This window comes from Mizuhopecten yessoensis, unplaced genomic scaffold (assembly GCF_002113885.1).
Source record: "Mizuhopecten yessoensis strain PY_sf001 unplaced genomic scaffold, ASM211388v2 scaffold1539, whole genome shotgun sequence".
Lineage (NCBI taxonomy): Eukaryota > Metazoa > Mollusca > Bivalvia > Pectinida > Pectinidae > Mizuhopecten > Mizuhopecten yessoensis.
Window position 1 is genome coordinate 841,880 of NW_018404097.1, and position 18,392 is coordinate 860,271.

Here is an 18,392-nt window from a genome sequence, read left to right on the forward strand (position 1 = left end):
TCAGAAACTTAGTACAAAAGACAGAAACACTTTCATTTATTTAAAAACTTTTATTGCATTAAAATATTTTGAAATACATGTACTACATAAGCAGTTTTTTACCGGGTTATAGCATACAGAAAAATACATGATGTAAGATAACAGGGTACCTGACGATATTGTGATATGTATATATGTTTATATGTACATTTACTACAAAAGTAAGCCTTCATGGAGATGTAGCACTTATACAAAAATAATATAACCGGGCGACTGACAATATTGTGATATGTATGTACATTAACATACACTACATGAGCAGGGTTTTACCGGGCTTAGCACTAAAATTACAAAGACATAACGGTGGCTACTGGCATTACTAGGCAACATCACATAAACAGATTTTATTGGATTGTGGTCAAACAGAATTACACAACAAAGATGATCAGGCCAAATAAAAAATGTCTGCGCTTCCACTTTACCTACTTAACCTGGTTTTACAGGGTGTCACTACCATGTAATTATTTGGCTACCTGCAGGCAAATCCTTTGAAATAAACGCAAATGCTGTTTTTGTGTAAATTTTCTAAAACAAAATGAAATGTTTTACATACCAACATGTCTATATTTTTCTGATAGCTTTAAGTGGAGACACAATAATTATTTATTCGTCCAAATTACACATTGGTAAACATTGGAAGGTGACACATATGTATTATTCGGCCATGATATACACCGGTATTTATAAATAGGTTACACATATATATATTTGTGATATCTGTGATATATTCCTCAAAAAACAACACAGTTTGATTTGTACTTTTGACAGAGTTGGCCAAAATATTGCAAATGAAAACAAACCCTGTACATTACATGGATGAGATAGTTTAAGATATGATAAAGGATACTCCTATATTATACAATACCAGTGCAGTTTGAGAATGAACAAATCTTTGTTTTTAATTTGTTTTTCTTAAAAGTTTGGTAAGCTTTTCATCTTTTGACCAGCTAAATAAATTCCACCTTTCTATATTGAAAGACACCTGAACTTCAAATGAACATGATCAAAGCTTTTAGGAGGCTAAACATTTATGAATTAATGAATCTTACCGAGTGACGGAACTCTGTAAGAAATGGACTTTATTATTGTTCCTTAAATATCGTGAACATTTCAAAACTGTTATCAGTTTTAAATGAGTATTTCTTCATGGGTTTTTTTCAGAAGATAAAAAAACAAATAAAATATTGCATAAAACACAATACATGTATTATCATGTGCAAGAAAACAAGTAATGAACATTAGCAACACTGTAATACAGGTACAAATAAAAAATGTTCTCAATTTATGTTCAATTTATGTTGTATATTTTATTTTAAAACACTTTGCCTTGGCTGTTTTGAAGATATAAAACTCCAAATCAACAATTTATCACATTTACTGGAAGTTAATCACTGTTACTCAAGCTTTGTAGTCAAAACTAGACTGAGAACAGGAAATTTGGTCATAATGTTTGGTCTAAGATGAATATCTTGATATATGAATGACTTTCCATTCCACAAACTTAATCCAGAAATAGTAACTTGACAACATGTGATGAGATAACAAGAGACTTTCCACCGGTATAGTGTTACCCACCGTGATAGTGAGCAAACTGTAACTGTCCCTTTTAAACACTCGCATTGTAACCGCCAAACACTTTCTCCTTGGAGTAAAAGTCTTGTTAGAAATATGAAGATATGTAAAAATAGTATATAACATTAAAATTTCACATAAAACAATGTATAGTATGTAAAACAATTACACGCTCAGTTCACCGGGAAAATTAAATAATATCACATGGTCACTGGGAGTTATCTCCCTTCCTACATCTTCTAACTACTGATCTGATTACCTCCCCTGTCATAAACAGAGAGCATTCTAATTACCTCCCCTGACATACACAGACAGGTAAAGGTATAACTATCATTGATCTTATATTCCCTGTTGTATATCTAATTACCTCCCCTGTTGTAGATCTAATTATCTCCCCTGTTGTATATACAGAGAGGTAAGCTGTCCTTTGGCTTTGCTACAGGGATATAGGACATTTTAATATCATCATTCATCAGTTCCCAGTCACAAGACCGGCATAGTTCCACAATAAACACTTTTGTAAGCAATTTTGCATATTCTTTCCCAACACAAATCCGGCTTCCATAACCAAACGGTAGAAAGTTAAATTTTCCTGTTTCTTGCTTTCCAAGGTCAGATAATTCCTCTGTCCATCGGTCAGGGTTGAACTCGAGACCCTTTGTAAAGACTGGGGAGTTGTGATGTGTTTCACGAATCCCAAAGGACACTGTCCACCCTTCTGGTACCTGGTAGTCCTACAAGAAGACAAATGAAATTAATCTAAAGTGCAAGAAGTATTTTTATAAATAACATGACAAAGTCTTACCTCTATATACCATAGTAAATTGCAATATTTTACCATTTGTTTTTTAATGAAGTTGCCCTTAGGTTGAATAAAATTCATCCTCATGTTTAAGATCATAATGGACTGATAGTTACCCTGCATTTAGTGCTTGTACCAATAACCCTGAAGATAGTACTTGTACCGAATAAACCTGTAGACAGTACTCGTACCAATAACCCTGTAGACAGTACTTGTACAAATAACCATGTAGACAGTACTCGTACCAATACACCTGTAGACAGTACTTGTACCAATAACCCTGTAGACAGTACTTGTACCAATAAACCTGTAGACAGTACTTGTACCAATAACCATGTAGACAGTACTTGTACCAACAACCCTGTAGACAGTACTTGTACCAATAACCATGTAGACAATACTTGTACAAATAACCATGTAGACAATACTTGTATTAAAAATCCTATAGACAGTACTCGTACCAATAACCCTGTAGACAGTACTTGTACCAATAACCCTGTAGACAGTACTTGTACCAATAACCCTGTAGACAGTACTTGTACCAATAACCCTGTAGACAGTACTTGTACCAATAACCCTGTAGACAGTACTTGTACCAATAACCATGTAGACAGTACTTGTACCAACAACCCTGTAGACAATACTTGTATTAAAAATCCTGTAGACAGTACTCGTACCAATAACCCTGTAGACAGTACTTGTAACAATAACCCTGTAGACAGTACTTGTACCAATAACCCTGTAGACAGTACTTGTACCAAAAACCCTGTAGACAGTACTCGTACCAATAAACCTGTAGAAAGTACTTGTACGAATAACCCTGAAGACAGAACTCGTACCAATAACCCTGTAGACAGTACTTGTACCAATAACCCTGTAGACAGAACTCGTACCAATAACCCTGTAGACAGTACTCGTACCAATAAACCTGTAGACAGTACTTGTACCAATAACCATGTAGACAGTACTTGTACTAATAACCCTGTAGACAGTACTTGTACCAATAACCCTGTAGACAGTACTTTTCCAAATAACCCTTACAAATTATCAGACACTCAGTACTCACCCCAACTTCAAATGTTTTGATGGCCCGTCTGAAGCCAGCACCCACTGGTGGAGCTAGTCTTAGGGTTTCCTTCATCACATTATGGAGGAAAGGGAGAGAATTCAGTTTCATCAGGTTAAGATCCACTGTATCATCGTCATAGTCCAGTAAGTCATTGGCTTTGAGTTCAGCCCGAAGCCTGTGGAGGTATTCTGGGTTTTTCCCCAGATACATCAGCACTGAACAGAGGGTACTTGATGTTGTGTCATGGCCAGTGAAGAGCAGCTCATTTGCAGCCTCACAAAGCTCTTTGCGGGGGATGGTAGCACCCCCTTCCTGGGAATACAAGATGAAGTGCATTGCTGTTGTAAAATCCTGGTCGCTGCCCTCAGTCTCAATCCTCATCAGACATTTGTCGATCTCTGCTACAACCTTCTCTTTAGCTTTCAAACCCTGCAAATACAAAGTTGTTTGATACACAGTAGACTCTATGATATTCTAGATACTTCAGCTGTCGCATACAACAGGCACAGTGTGGCATTTTTAGGCACTTGAAATTTTTCCTTGCAATTTTTTTAATGATCTCTCACCTTTTGTTGTTTTTTTCGAACCTTTTGATAAGATAGGAGATTGGCCTTACCTTATAGAGACCAAACCCGGGTAGGTTTATAGGCAGGGAGAACGTGTTGTACATCATCACTTCAAACAGATCCACCAGTTCAGAGGACTTCTCATACTGGAAGCCCACCAGCACCTTGGAAGCAATCTTGAATGCCAGGGTCTTGCATTCATCAAAGGCAATGATATGTCTGCGCTCTCTCCACTCCGTCAGCCCCTGACGACATATTGTCTGGAAGCTGGGAATGTAGGACTGTAGTGCCGTCTGGGAAAATGCAGCAGCCACAAATTTCTTCCGTAACTTGTGTGTCTCTCCCGACATCATTGACAGTGCACCATTTCCTAGAATGCGTCGAGTGGCTTCAGGCCATTGTGATATTACAATTGTATTTTCTCCATTTACAATTATCTTCATGTACTCTGCCTGGCTCACGCGGATGGTTGGGCGTCCCATAAGGTGTGTCTTGTAAATTGCACCATACTTAGTTCTCCTCTCGTGATAGTACTCAGCAATCTACAACAAACATCACATATACAGTACTAGCCGTCATATCTAATCAGTTTGGATACCCAATGAAGAGGTGTACATGTTCCCGGGGTACAAGGAATTTGTATTGCCCCTGCCATAAGAAGAATTTATATTGACCCTGCCATAAGAGGAATTTGTATTGCCCCTGCCATAAGAGGAATTTGTATTGCCCCTGCCATAAGAGGAATTTGTATAGCTGATGCCATAAGAGGAATTTGTATAGCTGATGCCATAAGAGGAATTTGTATTGACCCTGCCATAAGAGGAATTTGTATTGACCCTGCCATAAGAGGAATTTGTATAGCTGATGCCATAAGAGGAATTTGTATTGCCCCTGCCATAAGAGGAATTTGTATTGCCCCTGCCATAAGAGGAATTTGTATAGACATTTCAACACAAATACGACAATCCTAGTCAAGTTATATATTCAACAATTATTCAAATTAGGAATTTTTCACATCACCAGTGTTTCTTTAATATATCTGTTAATGGTTTAACTGAGATGATTAAGAACTGAAAATCTTACTTTGAGTATGAATTGGATTGTCTCTCCAATGATAGGGTAGCCAAGTGTCCCTGGGGGCAGGGGCTTTGATGAAGCCGTGTCTGCAGGGTAAACCCTATTGATGTAGAAGTGCCACCCCCACTTGAGTAATGTAGGTAGGATCAGCAGTACCGCAAGTATTCCAACAGCAATGCTCCACACTGAAGAACAGTCAGCAAACAGGTACTGTGCAGACATTTCCATACTATAAAACAAACAAAGATAAAGATTTACCTTCATCTCTAAACAAAGTTTTCCCACGACACTCAGTGTCTCTATATCTAAAATTCCAAAACACCCGCTCTTCTCTGCATCAAAAATTCCCACAACTCTTTTCTCTTCATCTGACATTCAAACACCACTACTTCTTTACATCTGACTTTCCCACACAGCTACATATCTACATCTGACATTCACACACCACTACTTCTATACATCTGACATTCACACACCACTACTTCTCTATATCTGACATTCCTACACCACTACTTCTCTACATCTGACATTCACACACCACTACTTCTCTACATCTGACATTTACACACCACTACTTCTATACATCTGACGTTCAAACACCACTACTTTTATACATCTGACATTCCCACACCACTACTGCTATACATCTGACATTCCCACACCACTACTGCTATACATCTGACATGCACACACCACTACTTCTATACATCTGACGTTCAAACACCACTACTTTTATACATCTGACATTCCCACACCACTCCTTCCATACATCTGACATTCACACACCACTCCTTCTCTATATCTGACATTCCTACACCACTACTCCTCTACATCTGACATTCACACACCACTTCTTCTATACATCTGACATTCAAACACCACTACTTTTATACAGCTGACATTCCCACACCACTACTTCTCTATATCTTACATTCCTACACCACTACTTCTCCATATCTGACATTCCCACACCACTACTTCTCCACATCTGACATTCCCACACCACTACTTATATACATCTGACATTCACACACCACTAATTCTCTACATCTGACATTCCCACACCACTACTTATATACATCTGACATTCCCACCCCACTACTTCTATACATCTGACATTCACACACCACTAATTCTCTACATCTGACATTCCCACACCACTACTTCTCCACATCTGACATTCCCACACCACTACTTCTCCACATCTGACATTCCCACACCACTACTTCTCTATATCTGACATTCAGAAACCACTACTTCTATACATCTGACATTCCCACACCACTACTTCTCTATATCTGACATTCCTACACCACTACTTCTCCATATCTGACATTCACACACCACTACTTCTATACATCTGACATTCAAACACCACTACTTCTATACATCTGACATTCACACACCACTACTTCTATACATCTGACATTCCCACACCACTACTTCTCTACATCTGACATTCCCACACCACTACTTCTATACATCTGACATTCCCACACCACTACTTCTCTACATCTGACATTCCCACACCACTACTTCTCTACATCTGACATTCCCACACCACTACTTCTCTACATCTGACATTCCCACACCACTACTTCTCTACATCTGACATTCCCACACCACTACTTCTCTACATCTGACATTCCCACACCACTACTTCTCTACATCTGACATTCCCACACCACTACTTCTCTACATCTGACATTCCCACACCACTACTTCTCTACATCTGACATTCCCACACCACTACTTCTCTACATCTGACATTCCCACACCACTACTTCTCTACATCTGACATTCCCACACCACTACTTCTCTACATCTGACATTCCCACACCACTACTTCTCTACATCTGACATTCCCACACCACTACTTCTCTACATCTGACATTCCCACACCACTACTTCTCTACATCTGACATTCCCACACCACTACTTCTCTACATCTGACATTCCCACACCACTACTTCTCTACATCTGACATTCCCACACCACTACTTCTCTACATCTGACATTCCCACACCACTACTTCTCTACATCTGACATTCCCACACCACTACTTCTATACATCTGACATTGCTACACCACTACTTCTCCATATCTGACATTCACACACCACTACTTCTCTGATGAATACACAGTTCAGTAGGCTGTCATTCTATACGGACCTGTATATAAATACACAGCAGCGATAGTGTAACTCCCTGTATAATTATATAAATTACATGTCCTCGTATAACCTGTTTTTGTGTACTTCATATTTGTAGCGTATATTTCTCAGCTGTACATTTTTGTTAACCATGTACACGTACACTGTAACGATATATATATAATAGTACACTTTATAATATACATTTATAGATTTCTAGTAGCAGTTATCAGTACTACAATGCTACTAATACTGTGAGACTATATATAGCTATGTTCAAATGACAATGTAATATAATGTACACAATGCACAATGTACTACAATGTACAATTTAATACAGAGTACTACAATGTAGTACAATGTACAATTTAATACAGAGTACTATAATGTAGTACAATGTACAATTTAATACAGAGTACTACAATGTAGTACAATGCACATTATGAACATAGTTGTACGTGCAATCGTATACATGTAAAAGTATATCATTATTCTATGTATATCATTGGAGAAAGCAAACAGACGTTACATTTACAAAATAACACCAGCGTATACGTCTTACCTGATCGGCCCGGAGTCTGCCTAGCTTACAGTAGCCAGCTCTCCTCCCGCCCTTATATGTATCTATACACTATTACGTTATCACGTTAACGTTGTGACTGAGGTCAGTGCCCACAGTTCAGTGTGTCATCGTGTCATGACCTGTAAGAGCTCTGACTCCAGCGCACAGCAAAAAGGTAGCTTACGGTTATTGTGTCACGGCCTATATATATCTCAACCTTTTGTCTATTGGTTTATTACAACTATCAGATCGAGCTTAACGCTCATGCTGGGTCATATAGGGGAGATCTAACCACAATTCAGAGCTAAAACGGCACGCTGGGTCATTTTCAGGGCAATAATTGGCAACGTCAAGTTAAAAATATAATATTGGAGCACCTTCAGGGCACGAGGCTAACAGGAATGATTAACCTACGAAAGTAGTTCGGGGCCTCATAACACTGAGTATTCACACGTACTGTATCTCTTTTATTCTCACGAACCATAAACGCCCAATTCAAATTTAAAATTATCGTTCTTATTTTTTCTGGTCAATGTTATCCGAGATCTAAGTTAGCCAGGTGTGGTCTGTATTAATGAACCAAGTGGAAAGAACGATCTTGACCAGAATTGTATATTAGATGTTCTGGACATCAGTTTTGATATCCAGTAAAACTTAGGACGCCAGAATGATTTTTTTCCATCCATACTACAGAGGTACTAACCTATGTCACAGGCGGCGATCCCGGCCACACTGACACGGACTGTAATAGAGGAAACGAACTGGTATCGATTAATATAGAAGCGAGTTCATTTGCCTATTTAAAAGTATTTTACTGATCGCTTGCCAAAAGTACCTTTTCTGGTATAAGATTTTAGAGTTGCGGATCTACACGGGATTTGTGGGCTTCAAGAAAGCCCACTGCCAGGGAATAATATTCGATAAATTAGTATCTTCCCTTCTCGTGATGTGATAAAGGCTGCAAGCCGTGTCTTATGTATGTGATCGTGATAAAGATATAATGGTAGAGTTCTTCTGATAAATATACAGAGAAAAAATGTTAAAACGTGACCCGGATATACTCAATGTTACAGTGTGTCCCGGATGATATTAAGAAGGGTGTCTCAGATGAGATAAAGGTTACAGGGTGTCCCGGATGATATTAAGAAGGGTGTCTCAGATATGATAAAAGTTACAGGGTGCCCCGGATATGATAAAGGTTACAATGTGTCCCGGATATGATAAAGGTAACAGGGTGTCCCAGATGTGATAAAAGTTACAGGGTGTTCCGGATATGATAAAGGGTTACAGGGTGTTCCGGATATGATAAAGGTTACAGCTAGTCCCGGATATTATAAAGGTTACAGGCTTTACCGGATATGATAAAGGTTACAGTGTGTTCCGGATATGATAAAGGGTTACAGGGTGTTCCGGATATGATAAAGGGTTACATGGTGTCCCGGATATGATAAAGGTTACATGGTGTCCCGGATATCATAAAGGTTACAGGGTGTTCCGGATATGATAAAGGTTACAATGTGTTCCGGATATGATAAAGGTTACAATGAGTTCCGGATATGATAAAAGTTACAGGGTGTCCCGGATATGATAAAGGTTACAGGGTGTTCCGGATATGATAAAGGTTACAATGTGTTCCGGATATGATAAAGGTTACAGTGTGTTCCGGATATGATAAAGGTTACAGGGTGTCCCGGATATGATAAAGGTTACAGGGTGTTCCGGATATGATAAAGGGTTACAGGGTGTTCCGGATATGATAATGGTTACAGGGTGTTCCGGATGCGATAAAGGTTACAGGGTGTCCCGGGTATGATCAAAGTAACAGGATGTCCCGGACATAATAAAGGATACGGATGTGAAATGAGAAAGGTTACATGGTTTCCCATATGCAATTTAATATTTCCTTCCTTTCTGAGAGAAGGCTGTTTTATATTGATCTGACTTGTTTTATGTCGCGGAGGTCGTGTGTAGGACAAACTGTCTGGGTTAACAGAGATGGAGAGGGGGTTACTCAATGAAACATCGCCGATCGTCCTGGTAATGACAAATTGAAACACTCCGTGATCAGAATGAAGATCTCACAACCATACAATTGAGCCGATGTCTCGAGTGTTACTTAACTAGATTGACCACAGAACGGTCATCCCGTGAAAGTCTGTAGCTTGATTAGTTTTCGTTCGATCGGTCTCTATTTCCGAGCCGTGTTTTATCTAGACGTGTTATCATCCAGGAACAGCTATAGTACGGGGCTTCCGGTCTGTTATATTACTTGATGAGGTTCTCTGACAAAATATAATGTTGTCTCTGTCAGTGTATTTTTTAGAAGGTCAACATTATCCACGCGATTGAAGCCTTATTGCATTGTGATAAATTTCGTGGCTTTTTAAAATCCTTTAAAGGTATTCGTGCTGGGTCTGTACTTTTGAAGTCACCGAAAAATAAGGTGACCCGCTGAACTCTGGATCACCTGGATTAGTGGTTGGTACTATCTCGGCTGCTATACATAGTAGTACTATCGTGTTTACTTACTTACTTGTCCTTGTTGTCACAGTACATTTATACAACAATGTAAGTTCCCCTCAGCTGGGGTCAAACTCAGGACAAACAGCTTATTGATGTGTATCAGTACAAACAAGGTCAAAATGACTACTATTTTACACAGGGAAATGAGAAATTTGTTACAGCTATATTTGGCCCTAAACTGAGTTGTTCAGAGTAGTTTTACACGCTTTAGAGTGCTAGATAAATTTGAGTACAGAGTACAAAATACCATCATTGGGGTGGCATTTCCCCCCAAAAAATATCTAAACCCCTAATCGTGTAGAGGACTCTGAACACCTCAGTTTAGGGCAAAATATAGATGTAACAAATTATCATGTCCCTGTGCTATTAGATGACTACGGCCGTTCGACTACGGTAAGAGTTATAATTCTCGGTCTGTTTCAGTTCAAAAGTGGCTTTAGCTTTAATGGGGCGAGGTCCAATGACTTTGAACTGTCAATATCTAAAGTTACTACGGTCAACCTTTAAGACGTTAAAATAACATGATCGTTCTACTTAATTAGGTGAAAGTCAAAGAAACAAAAGCTATATATAATGAACCTGGAACAGGGGGATTCCTGTCTGTCATAAATTTGGTTTCTGGTCAACAAAGCTGAAGTAATAAATTATTGAAGTAAAATTTTAAACTTCAATTTTTCTCAAGAACAACATACCAAATAAATAGCCAAGAAACGTTTGGAAACAGGGTTTTCTGATAACACGCCTGGGGCTAAAAGAATTAAAGGTCAAGAAGGAAGTCAAACCAAGCACGTGTCAAACCAAGTTCGGTCAAGGACTGTACAGACCCCAAGAGTACCACTTCTTTGGTCCCGAAAATGTAATATATGTTTTTTTTTATTGAAATTACAAGGGTCTGAGGTATTTTTTTGAGGGGCGATATCAAAGGTAGGAATGCAAATAAAGTAAAGAAACTGGATCCAGCACTACTGCATACTGTACATTTAAACACGTTTATTGTATGACATAGGGAAAAGGACTGGAATGGATCACATGGACAATTACTACAACAGCGACAATAACTAGTTTGTTATAGACAAGAGACAAGTACTCATATACTATGGATCACATGGACAACTGTTACCAAAGGGGCGATAATCCAGGGGCAATAACTAGTAGGTTATGAACCAAAGACAATAAGGGCCACAGACACAAGAATTGATACGGTATGGACCAACAGGACAAGAACTGGTACGGTACGAACTACGTACCTTTTGGACCAAGCATCGAATATATATATATAAATTAAAAAAATAATATGCTCTATTCCATCCGAGTGCGATATTGATACCGATAAGTCTATCTCTGATATCGCTGCACAGATTCTTAAACACACAACACACATTTTCATACCCGTTTGATAAAACGGACCTTGATAAAATCAATGAGTTTTATCAGAAACGTATGTATATCCTTTCCCCGAGACAATACAGATAATTATATATAAGCTAGCTGGTGGTTAATTGACACGAAAGTGTTTTTTTAAATTGTCGAAAATATCACAGCATGCGTTAATGGATTAGCTATGTTACGTATAGCTAGGTTCCCACACCACATAAAGCTTGTTTATGTGATTCCAGTCGTCTGTTTATCACATACACGACTTGTCATAATAACATAGGTATTAGGCCTATACTCATTTACCTAGCAACGACATGGAGACCTGTCGGTGCAATTTACGTGGTGCTCTCCATACCTGATTAACGTTTCATTTACGACAAAAAAGATACAGTATATATATTCGCTCGAAATATAGACATATGTAACAGGAAAAATGTGTATTGAATGGCATACGTACGTCAAATTCTCTCAGTGGAAGGGGTGCAAGAAGGTGGTGCACTTTTAGTGCACAAAAGGTGCATCGTCGGTTACACATTTATTGAAAGTATAACTTGTCATGCGTGACGTAAATTATATATGTGTACAGTGTGATTAAAATGGAATTGGAATATATACATGTACATGTATGTAAAGTATTAGTCTATCTTACCTGTGTTGGCGTTACACTAGGATGTGATGTTACATCTCACCTGGCGCTCTATCACCTGTTCTACTCCAGTAGTAGGTGTATGTATAGTAACAAGTCCAGCTTGACCAGATCATGACACCCACCCCCCCATTCATACATTTTGTCAACAGGCATTTAACACGTTACGGTATTTTAGCGTTGGTAAACAGCCACGGGTTGTAACAGCTTACTCTACTTTTTAGTCCCAGTTTCATTTCATTTTACCACGCTCACTGGGTACGAGGTAAGCAACAAGAGTTCTTGGAAAGTATAATCTGTCGCCTTTCAAAAGTGCAGCTTAGCAGTTAGGGGTAAGTTAGGAGAAAATATGGAATTGTGGAGAGAAAGACAACAGGCAAGTATGGGGTGGCGTTAGGCACTATATAACAATAGATGAACAGTTTGGTTTTATATTTCTACTATTCTGTACTTTAAAATGCACTTGAATTCGAACGCATTCATTTCCATTATCAAAGTGACAAAAACTTTCTGTAAAACAAAAAATTTATCAAACAATTCGCAAGACTGCCATTGGAAACAAAACAAATGCAAGTTTGGCATTTGGTTTGGTTTAGAGCAGATCTGTTCTTCTTATCGCAGATCAAGGTCGTGGTCCAGCTCATCGAATCCTTCACATCACTCTGAAATATCTCGTCCCTGTTTCTGTCGACATTAACTTTCTTCCAATGACCATCTGGTCTTCGTTCGTTCCACCGCCGCTTTGCAATCGTCTTGACCTTGTTGGTGTAACTTACAATGGCCAGCCCTACACACACGCAGAACAAGAACAAAATAATACACCAACAAGTAGCAATACACACAAACAATATCATACCCGCAGACACCAGAACACGTGAATGACACGACATTAGTTACAAACATATCTACACATCCAAAGGCACATACAGACACTCATTCTTTCCATACGCATGAAATCAGTGGAACCTCCTACCCAAAACAATCATCCAATCAGAAACACTAGAAGAATTCAGGACAAGCACCACATATAACATAATCGAACAAATACAAAATCTACAACACAACTAATACAAACTGCTTTTAACCTGTTTTTTTTTATCCTATAGCCTATACAAAAAACGCTATATAACAACGCAATACAGCACAAGACCAACAAAAATCCGTAATCGTCAGTATTGACGGAGGATTGTACTTAGATGAAGAACTACATAACTACATATGCGACCTCCGAACCTCCTGTCTTAAAGACACAAAGTGCTGTACAATGATCGTCTGTGAGAACCAATCAGTCCTCCAACTCGTTGGTAAAGTGATCCGTGAACGTGAAGAACAGAGAGCGAAGCGACAGTCTGGCATGTCAGGTTGAACATGTTCCAGTGATGTCTATGTACAGGTTTCTAAAGGACAATTCTTGTGTCGCTGCTATCGACAGCCGTTCGTGGTGTATAGATCCTCCCAGACGCCATATGATTTTATCTTTGTTGAACATCTTGCTCTGCTTTGACCCATCTACCAAATAATATAGTTTAGCTCACCAGACCAGAGGGGCCAAGTGAATTTATGCAATGGCTCAGCGGCTGTCATCCGTCAGTAAGTCAATCCATCTATCCGTAAGTCCACCCATCTATCCGTTACAGGGGTAACAAGTGTTACAATTTCCAACGGCTTCTTCTCAATAACCAGAAAGCTCAGAGTGATTGTATTTTGTCATTAATAGACAAGGATGAAGGTCTACCAAGTTTGTTCGAATAAATACCATAGACCCACTTTCAAGGCCACAGGGGTCAAATGTGTTAAAACCTTTAAACGACTTCTTCTCAAAACCTAAAGACCCAGGTTGATTATTGAGTAGCATAAGATAAGGGGAACACAATCTGTTCAAATGAATGACTTGGACCCTCTCTCAAGGTCACAGGGGTTTGATATGTTAAAATATTTAAACAACTTCTTCTCAATAACCAAATGGTCCATGGTGGCAATATTTAACAAGTTGCATACGGGGATGACATTTTTCAAACGAATGACCTTGACAAACTATCAAGGTTACAGGGGTCAAATGAGTTATAATATTTGAAATAAAATAAAAAAATTCTTTTAAATAACCAAAATGCCTCATTTGATGAAAGTTGGCAATTAAGTTGCATGCCGGAAGGAAGGGCTATTAATGTGTTCAAATGAATTACCTTGACACACTGTCAATGACATAGGGGTCAAATGGGGTAAAACATTAAAGGCCCAGTTGGATGACATTTGGCCAATGGAACACTTAGATAAAGGGCTACCAAGTTTGTTCCAATCAATAAACTTGACCCTCTTTCAAGCTAACAGAAGCAAATTATGTAGAATGTTTAAACGATTTCTTCTCAATTACAAAACGCCAGGGATAATGAACTTTCGTCAGCAGCATATTTTGAGGAAGCGCTACTAAGTCAATTCAAATGATTCATTTGCTCAACTGTCAAAGTCACAGTGGTCAAAGTAATGTCGTTAACCATGTCCAACTGTCACAGGTGTCAAATATGTTAAGTTATGTATAACCAGTAGTCTGCAGGTCTATCAAGTTGGCTCCTGATCAACTTTCAAGTATTTGCTGACTAGTGGTAATCCCCAAAACTCTTAACATGAACGGACAATCGCAAGCTTAAGAGAATAGGCTGAACGATGAATGTAAAGTGCACGCAGTGTCTTAACGATTTCCACCAGGTGACAGTGGTATTGTCCTCGTGTGTATTAACGTTAACCGTTTACAGTGCGTGCTACTGTATGAATAAATCCCGTTACATAACCTATAGACCGTATTGCCAATTAAACACTTGTCTGTAGAGGATTGAACTGTTGACCGAGGTAGGAATGTCAACTGCGGGTCAGCACCAACCAAACTTTACCCGATAAGGTCACTCGACCCGGGTAAGGTCACTCGACTCGGGCTGACTGAAATTAAACTCCTCGTATGTACAACGTAAGGTCTTATGAAACAGCACAGTACTATCAATACAAATAGATAATAAGTACAGCTATACCTTTGACATTTGTTGACTATCATGGTCATATAAGTGTATAATCTCCTCCACATGGGAGTTCAATGATAGATATATATAGCATCCCTAAACTTTATTGTGTTATTACGTCACCGTAAGGGTCATAAACCTGCAGCAGAAGTATAAGTCCACAGTGCAATATAACACCCCCTTGCCGGGCGCAAGAGGTGAACATTGTGACAATCTACGAAATGTTATAATGCACTGTAAATGTGCATGGCATTATGATAAATAAAATAACTTATTTGTGTTTTACTCTAAAAGTTGAGACCACGAGATAAAACTGAAGGTCAACTACTGTAGATAGACAGATTACAAAATCTATCAGTACATGTAGCCGTGTGGGAGTTAGAATTTGGGTTTATCCAATTGTAAACGATTATTAGCTCACCTGGTCCGAAGGATCATAGTGAGCTTATGCCATTGCGCAGCGTCCGTCGTCCGTCGTTCTTCATCTGTCAACTTTTTCTTTAAAACATATCTCCTCCTAAACGCCAAAGAGGATTTCCACCAAACTTGGACTGAAGCACCAGTAGGGACAGGCAATCATTTCTAAATTAATGAGGTTGGTTCGACCCCTGAGTCCAGTGGGGTCGGGGGCCTTGAAGGGGAATTAAGCTAAATTTGCTTTAAAACGCATCTCCTCCCAAACACCAGAGAGGACTACAACCAAATTAAGTCTGAAGCATCAGTAAGGGAGTACAATCATTTTTTAAATAAATGAGGTTGGTTCAACCCCCGAGGCCAGGGGGGCGGGGAACGTACCTACATTTGCTTTAAAACGCATCTCCTAAACCCCAGAGGTTTTAACAAATGTTGCTCTGAAACTTCATTGAGGGAGTGCAATCATTTCCTGAATAAATGAGGTTGGTTCAACCCCTGAGGCCAGGGGGCGGGGCCTGAAGGGAAATTTGGCTAAATTTGCTTTAACACGCCGCATCTCCTCCCAAACACCAGGGGGGCTTCAACCAAATTTACTCTGAAGCATCAGTAAGGGAGTGCAATCATTTCTTAAATAAATGAGGTTGGTTCAACCCCCGAGGCCAGGGGGGCGGGGAACGTACCTAAATTTGCTTTAAAACGCATCTCTTAAACCCCAGAGAAGGTTTTAACAAATGTTGCTCTGAAACTTCATTGGGAGAGGGCAATCATTTCCTGAATAAATGAGGTTGGTTCAGCCCCTAAGGCCAGGGTGGTGGGGAATTTAGCTAAATTTGCTTTAACGTGCATCTCCTCCCAAACACCAGAGAGGACTTCAACCAAATTAAGTCTGAAGCATCAGTAAGGGAGGGCAATCATTTCCTAAATAAATGAGGTTGGTTCAACCCCTGAGGCCAGGGGGCGGGGCCTGAAGGGAAATTTGGCTAAATTTGCTTTAACACGCCGCATCTCCTCCCAAACACCAGGGGGGCTTCAACCAAATTTACTCTGAAGCATCAGTAAGGGAGTGCAATCATTTCTTAAATAAATGAGGTTGGTTCAACACATGAGGCGAGGGGGCGGGGCCTGAAGGGGAATTAAGCTAAATTTGCTTTAAAACGCATCTCCTCCCAAACACCAGAGAGGACTACAACCAAATTAAGTCTGAAGCATCAGTAAGGGAGGGCAATCATTTCCTAAATAAATGAGGTTGGTTCAACCCCTGAGGCCAGGGGGAGGGGGCTGAAGGGAAATTTGGCTAAATTTGCTTTAACACGCCGCATCTCCTCCCAAACACCAGGGGGGCTTCAACCAAATTTACTCTGAAGCATCAGTAAGGGAGTGCAATCATTTCTTAAATAAATGAGATTGGTTCAACACCTGAGGCCAGGGGGCGGGGCCTGAAGGGGAATTAAGCTAAATTTGCTTTAAAACGCATCTCCTCCCAAACACCAGAGAGGACTACAACCAAATTAAGTCTGAAGCATCAGTAAGGGAGGGCAATCATTTCTTAAATAGATGAGGTTGGTTCAACCCCTGAGGTCAGGGGGCAGGCCCTGAAGGAGAATGTACCTAAATTTGCTTTAAAACGCATCTCCTAAACCCCAGAGAAGGTTTTAACAAATGTTGCTCTGAAACTTCATTGGGAGAGGGCAATCATTTCCTGAACAAGAGGTCCATTGGACCTGTATCGCTCACCTGGTTTTATATTTAAGTCATTACAACTGAATGCATTAGTACATCTTGATTTATTTAAGAAATGATTGCACTCCCTTACTGATGCTTCAGAGTAAATTTGGTTGAAGTCCTCTCTGGTAATTGAACTTATAGATGAATTCAGTCTAGTAGATATTTTTAGAGAGCAACATCCAGATTATAAGAGATATACATGGAGGAGAAATAATCCTATTAAACAGGCACGTTTAGATTTTTTTCTGGTATCAGAAAATATGTTAAGTAATATACAGAACTCTAGTATTGAAACTGGTTACAGATCTGATCATTCTATACCTACTATTACAATAAAATTTAATGAATTTAAGAGAGGAAGAGGACTTTGGAAATTCAATAATTCTTTATTACATGATGAGCAGTATGCCCTTTTAATATATAACCCACATTTTATTAATAATATATCAGATGAGGATATCCAGTTCCAAATCAACGACCAACTTTTCTTAGAGACCTTACTATTTGAAATACGCGGTAAAACTATTTCATATGCATCATATAAAAAAAAATGCAGAACATACAGGAAAATACTCTTATAGAATCTATTAACAGTTTAGAAAATATGGATAATGTCAATCTGGATCAAGTAGGTGAAAAAAAGAAGGAATTGGAAAAAATCAGACAAATTAAAATGAGGGGTAGCATTATAAGGTCCAAGGCAAAATGGGTGGAAGAGGGAGAGAAGCCAACAAACTATTTTTTTAATCTTGAAAATAGACATTTTACCTCAAAAATTATCCCGATGATAGAAAAAGAAAATGGTGATGTTATAAGAAAACAAGAAGATATTTTAAATGAAGTTAAATTATTTTATGAAC

General features: G+C 39.0%; 1 protein-coding gene across 6 annotated transcripts; it reads right to left on the reverse strand.

Moving 5' to 3' along the window:
• Positions 1 to 53: 53 nt before the first annotated feature.
• Positions 54 to 12,591, reverse strand: LOC110464604 (cytochrome P450 26A1-like). 6 transcript variants are annotated; one of them, XM_021519950.1, is made up of 6 exons: positions 12,429 to 12,591; positions 8,543 to 8,581; positions 5,132 to 5,354; positions 4,099 to 4,590; positions 3,480 to 3,911; positions 54 to 2,345 (listed from the first exon to the last, which is right to left on the reverse strand). In XM_021519950.1, the coding sequence occupies exons 3-6, from the start codon at positions 5,351 to 5,353 to the stop codon at positions 1,995 to 1,997; spliced, it is 1,497 nt and encodes a 498-aa protein (XP_021375625.1). In that variant the 5' UTR covers position 5,354; positions 8,543 to 8,581; positions 12,429 to 12,591; the 3' UTR covers positions 54 to 1,994. The 6 variants fall into 6 exon arrangements, with proteins under 6 accessions (XP_021375625.1, XP_021375607.1, XP_021375631.1 ...); XM_021519932.1 differs by lacking the exon at positions 12,429 to 12,591 and adding an exon at positions 12,197 to 12,276; XM_021519956.1 differs by lacking the exon at positions 8,543 to 8,581.
• Positions 12,592 to 18,392: the final 5,801 nt, after the last annotated feature.

What these genes read in the sequence shown, in the direction of transcription:
- LOC110464604 (XM_021519956.1), bottom strand. Translation starts at nt 5,353, where the DNA reads ATGGAAATGTCTGCACAGTACCTGTTTGCTGACTGTTCTTCAGTGTGG. An exon ending in CAATCCAATTCATACTCAAA is followed by an intron (nt 4,591 to 5,131) that starts GTAAGATTTTCA and finishes TGTTTGTTGTAG; the next exon opens with ATTGCTGAGTACTATCACGA. An exon ending in TCAAAACATTTGAAGTTGGG is followed by an intron (nt 2,346 to 3,479) that starts GTGAGTACTGAG and finishes GTCTTCTTGTAG; the next exon opens with GACTACCAGGTACCAGAAGG.